The 14267-nt window shown below is 53.0% G+C and overlaps 6 protein-coding genes across 6 annotated transcripts; 3 read left to right on the top strand and 3 right to left on the bottom strand.

The window, feature by feature from the left end:
• Positions 1-261: 261 nt before the first annotated feature.
• CC77DRAFT_979964 (succinate dehydrogenase) lies at positions 262-2578 on the top strand (the record flags this gene model as incomplete). Its single annotated transcript, XM_018536043.1, has 5 exons — positions 262-401; positions 451-647; positions 702-1228; positions 1284-1766; positions 1818-2578. 5 exons carry the CDS (start codon positions 262-264, stop codon positions 2373-2375), a joined length of 1905 nt encoding a protein of 634 aa, XP_018390392.1. The 3' UTR covers positions 2376-2578.
• Positions 2579-2763: 185 nt separating this feature from the next.
• On the top strand, positions 2764-3691 carry CC77DRAFT_1004654 (hypothetical protein; the record flags this gene model as incomplete). Its single annotated transcript, XM_018523284.1, has 3 exons — positions 2764-2876; positions 2927-3546; positions 3645-3691. The coding sequence occupies 3 exons, from the start codon at positions 2764-2766 to the stop codon at positions 3689-3691; spliced, it is 780 nt and encodes a 259-aa protein (XP_018390393.1).
• A 344-nt stretch (positions 3692-4035) lies between these two features.
• Positions 4036-7994, bottom strand: CC77DRAFT_296007 (heme peroxidase). The gene is made up of 2 exons (XM_018531098.1): positions 7729-7994; positions 4036-7522 (listed from the first exon to the last, which is right to left on the bottom strand). The coding sequence occupies exon 2, from the start codon at positions 7507-7509 to the stop codon at positions 4144-4146; it is 3366 nt and encodes a 1121-aa protein (XP_018390394.1). The 5' UTR covers positions 7510-7522; positions 7729-7994; the 3' UTR covers positions 4036-4143.
• Positions 7995-8882: 888 nt separating this feature from the next.
• Positions 8883-10231, bottom strand: CC77DRAFT_979969 (hypothetical protein; the record flags this gene model as incomplete). The annotated part of the gene is made up of 3 exons (XM_018536044.1): positions 8883-9847; positions 9897-10112; positions 10198-10231. The coding sequence occupies 3 exons, from the start codon at positions 10229-10231 to the stop codon at positions 9186-9188; spliced, it is 912 nt and encodes a 303-aa protein (XP_018390395.1). The 3' UTR covers positions 8883-9185.
• A 266-nt stretch (positions 10232-10497) lies between these two features.
• Positions 10498-12601, bottom strand: CC77DRAFT_1027684 (arginine-tRNA-protein transferase 1; the record flags this gene model as incomplete). The annotated part of the gene is made up of 6 exons (XM_018526385.1): positions 10498-10620; positions 10671-11508; positions 11555-11677; positions 11726-11788; positions 11861-11936; positions 12577-12601. The coding sequence occupies 6 exons, from the start codon at positions 12599-12601 to the stop codon at positions 10498-10500; spliced, it is 1248 nt and encodes a 415-aa protein (XP_018390396.1).
• A 1011-nt stretch (positions 12602-13612) lies between these two features.
• Positions 13613-14201, top strand: CC77DRAFT_1056799 (hypothetical protein; the record flags this gene model as incomplete). Its single annotated transcript, XM_018527939.1, has 2 exons — positions 13613-13667; positions 13771-14201. The coding sequence occupies 2 exons, from the start codon at positions 13613-13615 to the stop codon at positions 14199-14201; spliced, it is 486 nt and encodes a 161-aa protein (XP_018390397.1).
• Positions 14202-14267: the final 66 nt, after the last annotated feature.

The following is a 14267-nucleotide window of genomic DNA, read 5'->3' on the forward strand; positions in this document are numbered from 1 at the left end:
TCCAACTTTCTACATCCAGAAGAAGGAGTTGATAGCATCTGGCGCTACTCGTCATAGAAGTTTCCCAGTCGCGTTACATCTTAGACCTCCGCCTTCGATTCTTATACAGCCGAGGATGAGCTGCTCAGAGGGGTATACCGAATGGCTACATGCTAGCGCGGCTGGTGCTAACACTTGCATATGCTATCCGGAAATCTACAAGTCCCTTACTTTTTGTAGCTAACGTCCAATGAATCCTTTTCTCGTACATCACTCCTCATGATGCGTGCCTTTGCGCGAGCCGTCTCGCGCCACCAGTACAGTGCTCATCGGCAGTCGATTAACCCAAGACAGCGGAGGAATTTCGCCTCAGTAAATGGGCCAAATGTCAAGAACTTGACGGTCATTGACCATCACTACGAGTGAGTAGCTTCCGATATATCAAGCCGCCTCTAGCCGACCCCATTTCAGTGCAATTGTTGTTGGAGCAGGTGGTGCGGGCCTTCGGGCTGCCGTAGGACTCACGGAAGCTGGACTCAAGACTGCATGCGTATCGAAACTCTTTCCTACCCGATCGCACACAGTCGCAGCACAGGGTGGAATAAATGCCGCGCTCGGCAACATGACAGAAGATGACTGGCGCTGGCACATGTACGATACAATAAAGGGTGAGGTAGAGGTACACCAAAGACATAGGGAATATATACTGATTCTGTTACCAGGGTCGGACTGGCTCGGTGACCAGGACGCCATCCATTATATGACGCGCGAAGCCGTCCCAGCGGTCGTTGAACTCGAGAACTATGGCATGCCGTTTAGTCGGACGAACGAAGGAACGATATATCAGCGAGCATTAGGTGGACAGTCATTGAAGTATGGCAAAGGTGGACAAGCCTACAGAACGGCATGTGCGGCAGATCGCACTGGGCATGCAATGCTCCATACACTCTATGGGCAGAGTCTGAAAGAAGGCGTGCAGTTCTTCATTGAGTGGTTTGCGCTGGACTTGATGATGAGCGAGGGCAAGTGCGTGGGCATAACGGCTATGAATATGGAGGACGGAACAACGCATAGGATATTCGCCAAAAATACGGTGCTGGCAACGGGGGGATACGGAAGAGCATACTTCAGTGCGACAAGCGCGCATACAAGCACTGGCGATGGTAGCGCGATGGTTTCGAGAGCAGGGCTACCGTTACAAGACATGGAGTTTGTGCAATTCCACCCTTCCGGCATCTACGGCGCAGGCGTACGTACACAACACGGACGATAGCATAACTTGCTTTGACTGACAACGAATTTAGGTCCTGATCACGGAAGGCGCTCGTGGCGAAGGCGGCTATCTCCTCAACAGCGAAGGCGAACGCTTCATGGAACGATATGCTCCCACTGCGAAAGATCTCGCGTCACGTGATGTCGTCTCACGCTCTATGAACCTCGAGATCCTAGAAGGCCGCGGCTGTGGACCAAACAAGGACCACATACATCTTCAATTATCGCATCTACCAAAGGACGTCATCATGGAAAGGTTGCCTGGAATCGCCGAAACAGCTGGTATATTTGCTGGCATCGATATAACAAGAGAGCCGATACCCGTATTACCAACAGTACATTACTGTATGGGCGGCATCCCAACCAACTACCATGGACAGGTACTAGATGTTGATGCGAAGAGTGGCAAAGAAGATGTTGTTGAAGGGTTGTATGCAGCTGGCGAGGCTGCTTGTGTAAGCGTACATGGCGCGAACCGATTAGGAGCAAATTCCTTGCTTGATATCGTGGTTTTCGTAAGTACTCAGAAAATATCTGACCAGTCATATATGCTGACATTCCCCTAGGGTCGAGCGACAGCACTACACATCTCTGCCAATCACTCGCCGTCAGAGGCACATCACCCAGCTCCTGACAATATCGGCCTCGATTCTATCAGCGAGATCAACACTTTCCTAGAGTCCAACGGCAGCACGCCAACATCCAGTCTTCGAAACTCCATGCAAAGCACCATGCAATCTACGACTTCTGTGTTTCGCACCCATAACTCCTTATCCAAAGGCAACACTCAACTCGGTGACATCGAGAACAAGTACACCACCGACCTACGCGTCACAGATCGGTCCTTGATCTGGAATTCCGACCTCATTGAGACACTCGAACTGCGAAATCTTCTTACCAATGCAAGTCAGACGAACAAAGCGGCATTGACAAGGACGGAGAGTAGAGGCGCGCACGCAAGAGACGACTTTAAAGAGAGAGATGATGAGGAGTGGATGAAACATAGTCTTACGTGGCAGAGTAATCTAGGGAAGGAGGTCAGGTTCGGAACGAGGGCGGTAAATATGGGGACGTTGGATGAGCAGGAGGCGGCGAGCGTGCCGCCTATGAAGAGATCGTACTAAGATGCTCACCACCGCTGTGTTCGGCAGCAACCTTTTTTAGGCAGACGCGGCGCCCCTTTCTCACCTTTAGCGTGTCGTCTTTCTATGACACGGTCAATTGTGACAGTGACGAACATGCACAAGACATAGAGTGCAGGTATCAATGTTGAGTTGGGACGATGAATGAGGCAAAGAACTAAACCAATTAGGAAATCATCTCCTCCATAGAAGTTCACCTTCACCATGGATTGACTCAAGTAGCCATCATTGCACGATCACTTCCAATAATGCTTGGCACTTGGATCTTATGTCGCGCGTCGCTTCTTGTTTTGCACTACCTACAGCCACCCACTCTCCCCATCATTTACTTCTTCAAAGGCATTACAGCTGACAGTCGACTTTGATCATCATGAATGTCTCACCGTCACCAGATCTTTACGGCAGGCTCTACGATCTCACATTGGACGTCATCAAGCAGCACGGACTAGACTTCGGCGCCAAATGTGCTGCGGTCAACACGACGTGAGTACGATGAAGAGGAAGGTTCAAGGCGAACACTAAGTCGTTTGTAGTGATCCAGCCATTCCCCCTTACTACTACCTCAAGAACTGCATTCTCGTAGCCCGCGCCCAAGCAGACTGGGACCTCAACGACCTCTACCGGCTCAACGCAGAACAAAAGTACGACAGCAGTTTCCACGACGCGATATTGAGGCCTGACGACGGCTCATTAAAAGTCTTACGTGAATTGCGCGGCGAGCTCGACGACCTCTATACGTCCCGAGAGGCTTCAGTGTCGGCTTCTGAATCAGTTGCTCCGCCGCTTCTTCTAGGCTGGATACCCTATCTGGATATTAGCTCTGGTAGGTGCTACTATTATAATCTTCTCACACTGGCTACGCAGTGGGAGTTTCCGTATAGCCTGGAGATGGTCCGTGGGACAGACAGGGAGCTTGGAGAAGAGGTCATGGTGAGTAGGATTGGTGATAAGGTTGAGGTCGAGGATGAGATGGATAACGAAGACGAGGATGAGGATGGAGACGTAGATGAAGATTACGACGAAGGGGATGACGACTACGGCGAAGACGACGATACCGAGGCTCTTACTCACCCTGTCCAACCTACATGCGATCGCGAGACCTTCATCCAGGATCAGTCCTCGAGCCTGGCCGTTGATCTGGATCTACTCACAGGTAAGTCCTTTTTTTCTTCGTCTTCCGCATGAGACTTGCATGAGCTTCGGACTCGAACGAGCCAGCGATTCACCAATGGTAATGTCTTCAACTTGCAGGGGTTCAACAAGTCAATTGGTACGGACGAGTCAGCTTCGGTTTGTGAGGACATGCTAGGTCTATTTGGACACGGAGGATGACAAAGGTGCATGGAGCCTTGCTCGATGCGGCTTTTAGTCTTTGCGTTCAGGCCTGGCGAGTTCTGTCTACTCTATCTTGGAAGCTTCAATTGAATCGTTCATTGACTGTTCAGGTCCTGACTGATCATTGGCATACACCCATTTCTTTCATTCTGTTATCCGCGATACCAAAACGCCCGGCAGGTATCCGATATGATTGCTAATAAGGACATGACCGAAACGAAAGCATCGTACACCCTCATACTCCTTGAATATCCTTTAGCGTCTAGAAAACCCTTTGTACACTACGAATTGTGATCGTACCCCTCACATTCAAACCCCGTCATCCCAAACCATCTAATCATCCCAGCATACCTTCAGCGCTACACATCGAGTTAGCAAATGTCATATCAAACAAGTACAAACAGAGTACTCGAGTTCAAAAAAACAAAACAAACTTACCACAAGGGAACGGAAAGTACATATCCTGATTCTCCGTCAAATAAGCATGATAGCTGTACTTCTCCTCGCCGGGACCCATCTTCTTCTGCACCTTGTGAATCTTGCCCTGCGGACCCAGCGCCGGCCTCAAATTCTTCAGTCGCGCAACTTCTCGCAGCATCGTCGTAAGCGTGATGCGCGTCATTGGCAGTCCGAGACATTGGTGCGGTCCGTATCCGAGGTGAATGTAGGAATCCAGCGGGCGGGTGATGTCGACTCCATCAGGGTTAGGGAAGATGGTAGAGTCGTGAGAGGCGGTGCGCAGATTTACAAAGACGGCGTCGCCGGGTTTGAGATCTGTCGTCTTTCCAGCCTCGGTGATGGAGGTTGGTTTGGCAACAGCGCGGATGACGCCTGTTTCGCCGTTCAACCTTCCGCCCTCCATGGTGTAGTGCATCAACTTCTCAAACGACTCCTCGCTGTCATCTTGAGCCAACCTCGAGATCTCAGCCCAATGTTTCTTGCCGGCGCCGAGAAGGTAGTACTCGATTGTCTGAGCGAAGAGTTGACCCTGGTTCGATACCATGCCTCCCGCCGTGCCGAGGATATGGCCCCAAGTCAAGGTCTCCGGCGACATTCCACTCTCTAACAACCGCTTAATCATATGCTTGCCATAGCTCTTCAGCACGGTTTCCTGCGGCCAGATGGTGGCCATGATACTGCTCAAGAAGCCTGAACTTGCAATCGCCTTGACATTCTTCTCGACGATGTTACCGAGTAGCTGCGTTGCCTTTCTTGCTTTGACATGCAGAGGGAAAGAAGAAGCAGGGTCTGCGTCGAAGAAGATGAGCGCAAAGACCGAAGACATAATAAGGTAGAGTTCGGCCTCCGTGAAGATACCGTGGGGTTGTGCGGCGGTCTTCAAAGGCAGCATGAAGAGTTCGGAACAGAAGTGGACATGCGCAAGGTTTCCGACAGAGCGGATGATGTCGACTTGGTTGAAATCAGCGATTTTGGCGCTCTTTTCCTTCAACAGTTCTCGCGTCTTGAGAGTGTAGTAGTTCCGTACTTCCTTGTCCCATTCAGAGATGTAGAGTGCTTTGCTGACCATTTGACGAGAGGCAGTGTTCTTGGGCCCGTCGCCGGCAAGCATGAAGTCGGCGGATGCGGGGCCCATGATGTATTCCATGGCCTTGCCCCAGACGACTTTGAAGTTTGTTTGATCCTTCATGATGTCGGTGGCCAGCTTGTACTCTTTGACGAACTGAGGGTGTGGTGTCGCTACTGGCTTGCTGAAGTCGTACAGATTGTCTTTCTTCAAGTCTTTCAGAGCGGTTTGCATGGCAGACGGGATAGTCAGTGGGTAGTGAGCGTAGATGCTGTTGTACTTGAAGTGCTGTGGGAAAGCGCGGAGGAAGAGCTTGTAGAACACACATCCGTTGTCGACGCCGAGATCGCTTTCAGCCTGACGGTAGCCCCAGTTGGTCAAGGTGCGTGGGTTGTAGTCGTGCGTGTAGAATCTGTCGCCACGGACCAGCGCGACGGCATCCGACAAAACAGCACGGGAGACGGTGTACGAAGGGCAGAGACCCGAACCAGGAGCCATGGGCTTCTTTGCGTCCTCGACGACGATACCTGGGTAGATCTCAACCTTGTCGGGGTGATCGTAGAGGTGCTTGAGTTGCTCTTGCACATATTTGTCTGACGTGATGTCTTCGAAAGTGTTATGTGGCTCTAGCTTGAAGTACTTCCGGAACTCGTTGAGCGATCCCAGATTCCATGTACGTGCTTGTTCGATACCCAGGACTTCAATAGCACGGAAGACGGCGGGAACCCTATTCGGTCCAAAGGAGTTGGCACAGTCTTCGATGCTCGATGTCAAGATGTCTACCAGGCCTTGGTCGGGTAATGTGCCGTTGTCACCTCGCTCCAGACCAGCGAACTTGCGCTTCGACGGATCAGGATCAGTCTTCTTGTAGACTTCATTCAACCGGCCAAGGAACTCATATTTGCCGACGGTTTTGGGGTCGCGACCTTCACCGAAGAGACCGTCCCACATCTCCTGCGTCCACTTCTCATCACGATCAGAGACTGTAGAGTGCCATCGGTATACGAGGTTGAACTCAGCAGAGACTTGGTTGCCAATGCCCATGGGTAGGTCTTTCACTTCGGCGCGGGGGTTCAGCTGCCAGTTGCTGTCAGTCCGGTTAAGATCGAGAATGGTGCGGACGTAGTCGATCAAGATGATGTTGACGTAAAGGCCGCAAGTAATGAGACGGCCGGTCTGGAACAGATCATTGTCGTACTTCTTCCATGCCGCATCATACTTTTCCTTTGTCTTCTTGTCGACTTCGACGTCACCGGTAGACTTTGGTACTTCATTCGAAGGCTTCGTGAAACGTCCTTGTTCGTTGATAGCCGCTAGGTTCTCGACCGTGTAGTTGTGGAAACGATTGAACATGATCAACATAGCACCAACGCCAGGAGGGAAGAACAACAGTCTTGCTTCCGAGAAGCAGTCAGGCTTGATCTTTCCATCGCGTCCAGTTCTCATCATGTCCTGTTCGGCCTGGTTACTGCCGTACAATGGTGATAGATCGAGGTATGAAGATGTCATCGAGATCGAGTAATCCTCGTGACTTGTGCGGAAGCAGTCGTGGATGATGATGGATGCCAGATAGAACAGCATACTTGAAATACGGTTTGGGTGCAGTTCAGCATGCTTCCTGGTCATGATACTGTCGAACACAACACCAGGATCTGGGCGGGCAGGAGTCTGCATCGTGTCTGGCTTGACAGTCCTGGCGTACGGTGTTCCTGCTGCGCCAACTTGCGGGTTTACTAGACTGTTATTCGATCCATCCGCGGCACGGTACTGGAACTTTGACCCAAGATATGACTGCGGCGGGTGCTGTAAGTCACCCCATAGCTGGGTCAGAAACTGACCCGTCACTGCCTCTCTTGTCTTTGACCCGTCAGGCAACGCAGCAGCGGTCCGGATAAGGCCCTCCATGAGGTATGTCTTGTCATCGGTATATCCACCAAGCATCTTCTCTTTCTGGATCTCCATCAAGCTCTGGATGTTCTCGATGCCAAGGTGAGACATGTCTCGCAGACCGCCTTCAATCTTCTTGTAAAGACTGGCCTTCTCTTCTGCTGCAATCTTGGAGCCATCACCAGTCTGGTCAGGAAGTGGAGCTGCAGCGGCGCCAATCAGAGCTGCGGCTGCTTTGAAAGATCCACCAATGGCGTTTCTCATAGTACTGAGTTCGGATGGGTCAGCTGGTTTGGGAGGCTCAGCTCCTGTGCGGGTATCAACATGGGAATCCCATGCCGCTTTCGCCTCTGCAGCTAGACCGGACATGTTGATGGATGTGCTGGATGTTTGCGTTAGTGACGTTTCTAGATCTGGGTCTGTTCCTCCGCTCGAAGCAAGACGACGATCCTTTTGGTGGGTCATATCTCAGATTTCTTTGCTCGAAAATACGTGTATGACTGGCGAATTGCACAGGAAACGACGATAACGCCGAAGAGAGATATTGGACTAGGGTTGTAAGGAGAGATGTGATGCAATGGTACTTACATGGAATTGACTCTCTTCTGTGTGGGGCTTCCTTCCACTACCGGTACAATCAGTCGTAAGTGATTTCCGCTTTCAGACTTTTGCAGTCAGAATCCAGATACCACGCGACCTCACAAGCTCCGAGAATCCGCGATAATAGACAAGATATACAGCAGGCGAGCTTGCGATGTCTAATCTTGTAAGTATATGTAGGTAAGCCACCAAAAAAAAGCAGCGAGGGGTATATGTGCAACAACGATCGAACGCTAAAGAAGAACCAAGTTGTTCACACGGCAAGTAGGGAGGCTTGAGACAATGGGTTTGTCGCACAATCGGTCAGCCTCAGTCTTCTTATACCCTCCACATCATTATTCTGATAGGATGCATTCGTAATTGCGGCTGAAGGATAGTCTACGGCGATGCAATCCCTCTAGTTCTCACCGGCACCGGGAACGTCAACAGCTGAGAGGTCCCTCCCCCATTCCAAGCCGTGGCCCGCTGTACTAGATGCAGTAAATGGCCAATTGAAATGCATGCAATTAGCCCATTCGGCAGGTGAAGTTGAGCTAGGCTAGGCTGATCGCGAACGGCTGGGCTGAGTCGTTTGGCTGACCGCCGATATGCGTGCTGGTAGGCAGGAATCCGAGGTGCGCTGCAAGAATTAGCGGGCCCGCAAGTGTCGTCTCAGCCTCGGTCGCAGCCTTTTTGCAGGCAGCGGCCCTCGATGCATCTTGCTTCAGCCTCACTGGATCAAAACTGTCGGTGAGCTTCTTTTTCTGACATGGTGGGTAGGTAGTGAGAGGACAGGCCATCCGGCTGCAGACTTGGAGTAATTGCAATCGGATCGTCACTAGATGATGGCGAATAGAAGAAAAACCGAAGGAGAGAGGACAGGTGGGTGTTGTCCTTCCCACGCTTATGCAGGGTCTAAGTCGGTGTTCCCCGGGGCGATATGGGAGTGGCCGCTGCGGGCAGATGCAATAAGCCTCAAATCGAAAAAGCAAAGATGGGGTTACGTATGATGGATAGTGGTACAGAAGGCTACAGCCAAGCACATTTCCATCGTCACGAGGTTTGTCAAGTCGGAATTGGGATGTACAAAGGATGCTGATGAGCAACATGACCTGGGCATCCGCGAACGTAGTCACACACACACACACATACGCATTCGTCACCACGACGCCCTTCAGCATACGGACGATGGGATGTATTAGTGTAAGGTTAGTACCTATAGGCATCGACGCGCTAGATACGGGTACCTGCGGAGGTGCTACCGTTCTGAGCCCGGTGTGACAGCCCTCACGTCCTCATCCTTCGAGTGCGCCTCGCCGTAACCCTGGTTCAATCCCACCGCCATCCGCACACCATCCCTCTTTCATCATTGGCTTGTGCCCACGAACACCAAGCATTCACCAGGCGCCAATCTTGCTGGTAGCCCCACGCCTGTCGCCTGACACCGTCATCCTACCAGGTATCTTCTACCAGATACCAGGCAGAATAGCGTACCTCTTCCTCTTGTATTTATCTCCAAACTCCTTGCGATACCTCTTCTCCTTCTTCCATGCCCAAACACCCATCTGTCCCACAGCCACGATGATGAAGAGAACGGTGCTCAAGCTCCAGTTGACCAGCGCCACGCCAATCCACGCCATTGCCTCGAACATGTAGTTGGGGCAGGTGACTAGATCGAAGCCCAGTCCCTTGGGAATACCGCGCTCAGTGCTGCCGGGGCGGCGCAAGTTCTTGAGCGTCAAATGCGTGCTGTAGTTGCAAACCTCGCCAATGGCAAACAGGGCCACACCAAGGTATGTGAGAAGCGGGTTGGAAGGTCTAGCAGCCGGGCTGTTGGGACCGTAGCTCCAGTATGCCAGGTTCAGACCCGAAAGGAGCCAGTAGTAGCCAGAGTTCTTGTAGATGTTCATTATAGGCATTGTGGCCGACGAGAAGCGGTGGACGAAGAGAGTTTCGAACTCGCGCTTAGCAAAGTGGGCGACGCACATGAGGAAGGTGAGCTTCTGGAGCTGCGACGGAGGAGCTGAGGTGCCGTAGATGAGGGAGCGGCCGAAGTAGATGAGCGGGTGGATGAGGAGGGGTCCGAGGTACTCGACGATGAAGACGGTGCGCCATGAGATCTGGGGACCTGGGAGACAGTCAGTCGTCTGTTGGTGAAGAGGTAGAGAGTAGCATACCTAGATCCTTAACATCCACAGCACTCTTGTTCCGCAGGCCCGTGTCGTGAACCTTCACGTCTCGCACATTGTTGATTGGCGATCCGTCGCTGCCCTTGGTGACCCTCAATCGGTGGATTGAGAACCTGGAGGCCTTTGCGATTTCTTCGAAGATCTGGGCGGCCGAGGCATCCGCAGAGACGGTGATGGTCTCGGGGAGGTTCTTAATCGGACGGCCTGTGGAGGGGTTAACAAACGAACAAAAGCCAGGATGCACTCAATCGGACCGAAGCCGACTCAATGGGTCATGGAACAAGCATACCACGAGGGCGCACGACGAGTGTGAGGTCGGACATTGTTGCGTGCTGCGACAGCGTGTGCTGTGTGTGGACATTTAGCAAGATGGTATTCGGAGCGGCAGCCTCGGCCTCCCGTTCAGGCTAGGCTCAAAGGGTTCAGCCACTTCGCCGTTAGGGGAAACCATGCGAGTGAGATTGACCACACGTGTGTAAGATCATGAATCAAAGCCTTCGACGTCAGACGCCCGTCTAGAGCAGGCCATGTGGTCGCCACTATCTATACGTGTTCGGCACATGCATCTCCACACGCGCCTTCATACCCTTCAGCCCAACTGCACCACAACCTGCCATGCAACTTCTGGCCCCATGCACGCAACCATCTCACCAATAACACCCCTAATCGACTTTGAATTCCTCAGCTCGCTGCCGTCCCAAGAGACCAGGTCCTATACGCAGTCAATACAGAGTAAGCGTTTCATGTAAGCAGCTTACTCACCTGAGCTTCCGCCATCCTCCCACCAACGCGAATAGGCATCGTGGCCAGGTCGAGTTGCTGTTCAATCTCTTCAGCAGTCATAAGGCCCGGCACCTTGAGTTCAAACAACGACACGCCCTTGTTGACAGCCTTGCCAGCCTCAGCAGCTGTCGGATAGGGATAATCGGAGTAATCATCTTGCTCTCCATCGATGCCCATCTCCTTCCTGCGACGCTCCCTAGACATGGAGACATATGGCTTCTTATCAAGCAGAGCGCGCATTTCGCCTTCGAGCGGGTGCCACTCGTATGTTTCGGGATCGAGAACATGCTGAGTCTTGTAATCGCCCTTGTACTTCATCTTGACGCAAGAATGGATGTAGTATCCCATATAGTAGTACTGATAGCCGCCCTCAAGCGCCAGCGCGGCTTCTCGTAGCGCACTCAACTTTCCGAACTGCCACTGTTCATAGTCGGAATGGTAGAGCATGTAGACGCCGCTAACGCAGTGGGGTAGCAGATCGAGTATACCCATCGCAATGAGCCGTCCATCAAGCCGGTAGCATTGGTGGTACGATCCGAGCAGCTGCTCTTTGCCCTCGACGGTCCTGGTAGTCTGCTTCAACGGCGAATCGCACAGAAACCGTTTGAAGCCTGCTTGAGAGATCTCGTGGGGTTTCTCTTTGTGCACGTTCTGCTGGTAGTTTTTGAACAACTCATACTTTTCGAGCGTGAACGCTGCTGGCTCCAGTGTTACCTCAAAGCGGTGTGCGGGCTCCGGCGGTCGTTTGACATTGTCATATTCGGTCTTGTGAATCTCACGAGTGAGATCAAATGTGTTTTTGAACCGAGCTTTCTCCCTGGCGATGGTCAGCCTAGTAACAACTCTGCCGTATGGCGACGCACTCTTTGGATATCGGGTAGAGTCTGGAAGCCTCTTTCATATAAGACTCCCCTAGCACATGGTCATTCCAGTGGTTGACGGCTTTTCTTTGATCCTTCGAGGGCTTGAAGGAGACTACGGGTAGACTAGTCTCGGGTAAGTCTCTAGCAGGATGTTACTGCAAGCCTGCTTACCGAATCGTGTAATGTGGACAGCAGTGTCGCAGCACATCCGGCTTGTAAAAGATGGTACCAGATCTAGAAGCCACTGTCAGCTGCTATTGTAGGCATAGCGCTGTATGTAATGTGCTCTGCATGAGTGGGTCGTACCTTCTCCAACCGCGGTCCACGAGGATTTGGTAGACCTCAACGGTCAAGCTTTTCGACGAGAAGTAGTAACTCGCCCCTAATCAAGTAAGGTCAGTCGGTGCTCTCGGCTCGCAGCCTCATTCCGATTTCCCCCGCTCAAGCTCACCAGACAGCTCATGATCGAGATGGAGATGCACTGTGATGCAATCAATCTCAAGAATCTAGATCTGCATCAAACAACGCCTGCCGACGTGTATACGAGCCGACATAGACGATGCTTGGCGGTGATGCATCGCTTGGGGGCATGGGCAGGGACGGGCAAGATTCCAAGGTTCCATGCGACGCGGGGCTGCACGTGAGGCAGGTAACCTTAACGGAACATCAAATGCAGGCGAGAAAAGCGCCGGCTGCAACACTGACGGCCATTGACGCCCATTGTTCGTGTGAGATGGCTTGACCGCTCTGACAGCGGCATGCAGGCATGACGATCCGTCCATGACCGAATAGGGATGACTATGAAAATCCACGTACGAGAGTTGGCGGTTCTACTGCCATTCGATGCGTCTTTGCAGTACCCGCACGACTCACTACTGTAGCCTGGAAATGACCGTTAGCAAGTCGTTGATAGCCAGGGTCTGAGATGGGAGGTCCGTATTGCTGGGAGCTTGAGAGATAGTTCATGTCCAGCCAGACAGGCACGAGCCGGAACCCAGGGAAATGGTTGGAGCAGAACATACCGAAAGGCGTCACACTGGACTGCATGAGGGCAGCATAAGCGTGGGAGCTGGTGGGGGTAGTGGTCCGAGGCGGATTCGAGCGTCGTCGCGGCGGCGAGCGATGACAGGCGGTAGCAGAATGAATAATAGCTCCTTGTCCACGCCCGGTTGCTACAGATCAGGGCTCTTGGGACTGTCGGGGTCGGTCAGGGCGGTCAGGGCGTGGATGGCAATGATGTTCTGGCGGAGACGGGCGATCGGTCGCGGGGTCAAGACACACAATAGCAATGCAAAGGTTGTTGTATCACAGCGTGCAGGGCGCGAACCAGAGACTCTGATCAGCGTCTACACGGGGGCAATTGCTCGTTTTCTAGTGGGCAATTCGCCGTTTAAATGCCTGTACGTCATCCAGAGGGCAGGCAGCAGAGAGGCTGCAAGCGGCGCGCTGGTCTCGCGTGCCCCGCCGGCTCCCTATGCAGCGCATTGGAGCTGCGAGCTGGGACCGTAGACGACCTGTCTCGTGCGCCGATAGGTGAAGCCAGTGCCTTGTCTGGCTGCCGTTGATTGCAGTTTTGTGCAGCTCTGTGCAGACACCCCGGACAAAGCTCCTCTTGCAGGCGGGCCTTGGCGACAGGCGTGACGCTCCGCGAGCCCTTAGTTTCCACGTAAAAAGTCCCTGACCCGAACCACCTACTAAAACATCCATCCACCATGCCGAACTTCTTTGCTGCTCGCAGGCTCCTTCAACATCCTCAGCCCCGTCATCCGCGGGACTGAGCCTTGCTCAGCCCTTTTGCCTACCACACCTTCACCCTTCACACTTGACACTACTACTTCCCCCGTGAAGCCACACACACACACACACACACACACACTCCCACAGACCCTCCTGAGCCACACTTTCGCTGTTTGCTCGGCTCCATTCCACTTCACCGCCTGGCTCGCCTCTGCTCTTCCGACCCAGCCTATTGTTGAGGCCTGCTGCCGTCGCGTCGAGCGAGTCGCATACAAGCGGTGCCACGCATATCTCCGCGCCTTCCCTTGTCGATATTCCGACATGGCCGCTACCCAGCAGCTGTCGATGCAGTCGCGCACTGGTCGCGTGAACCAACGTAAGTCTGCTCACGAGACCCCCACAACTCACATCGAAAAATTGAATCCCTTCCGCGAATCCCCCCAGACTCACCGCTTTAACTTTCGGCTGATTGGCGGCAGGCTATGGGTCCCAAGGCGAGCGGCTAGTCGCCGGTGTTGTCCCGCTTTCCGCCGACAAGTACTACGTCCTCCTCATCCAGTCCACCAAGCGAAACGGCTGGGTGCTCCCAAAAGGCGGCTGGGAGACGGACGAGGCAACGGCCCAAGACGCCGCCAAACGCGAAGCCTGGGAAGAGGCTGGCATAATATGCAAGATCAACTACGACCTTGGCCTCATCCCTGAGAAGCGAAGACCCGACCAACTCACCTCCCAGGCCCCAAAGGCCTCGTACCACTTCTTCGAGGCGACCGTTGAGAAGCAAGAGGCCCAATGGCCGGAGCAGCACAAGCGGAATCGAAATTGGTTCAGCTATACCCAGGCGCGACAGGCCTTGGCGGAACGGCCCGAGTTGCTCGACGCGCTGGACCGGTGTACCATGCATCGATCATAGATGGTATACGGGCGCCTGTAGGTGCGCAAAGTCGCACACAGCCACCACGAGGAATCCTGGACGCAT

This window comes from Alternaria alternata, assembly GCF_001642055.1.
Source record: "Alternaria alternata strain SRC1lrK2f unplaced genomic scaffold CC77scaffold_2, whole genome shotgun sequence".
Taxonomy (NCBI): domain Eukaryota; kingdom Fungi; phylum Ascomycota; class Dothideomycetes; order Pleosporales; family Pleosporaceae; genus Alternaria; species Alternaria alternata.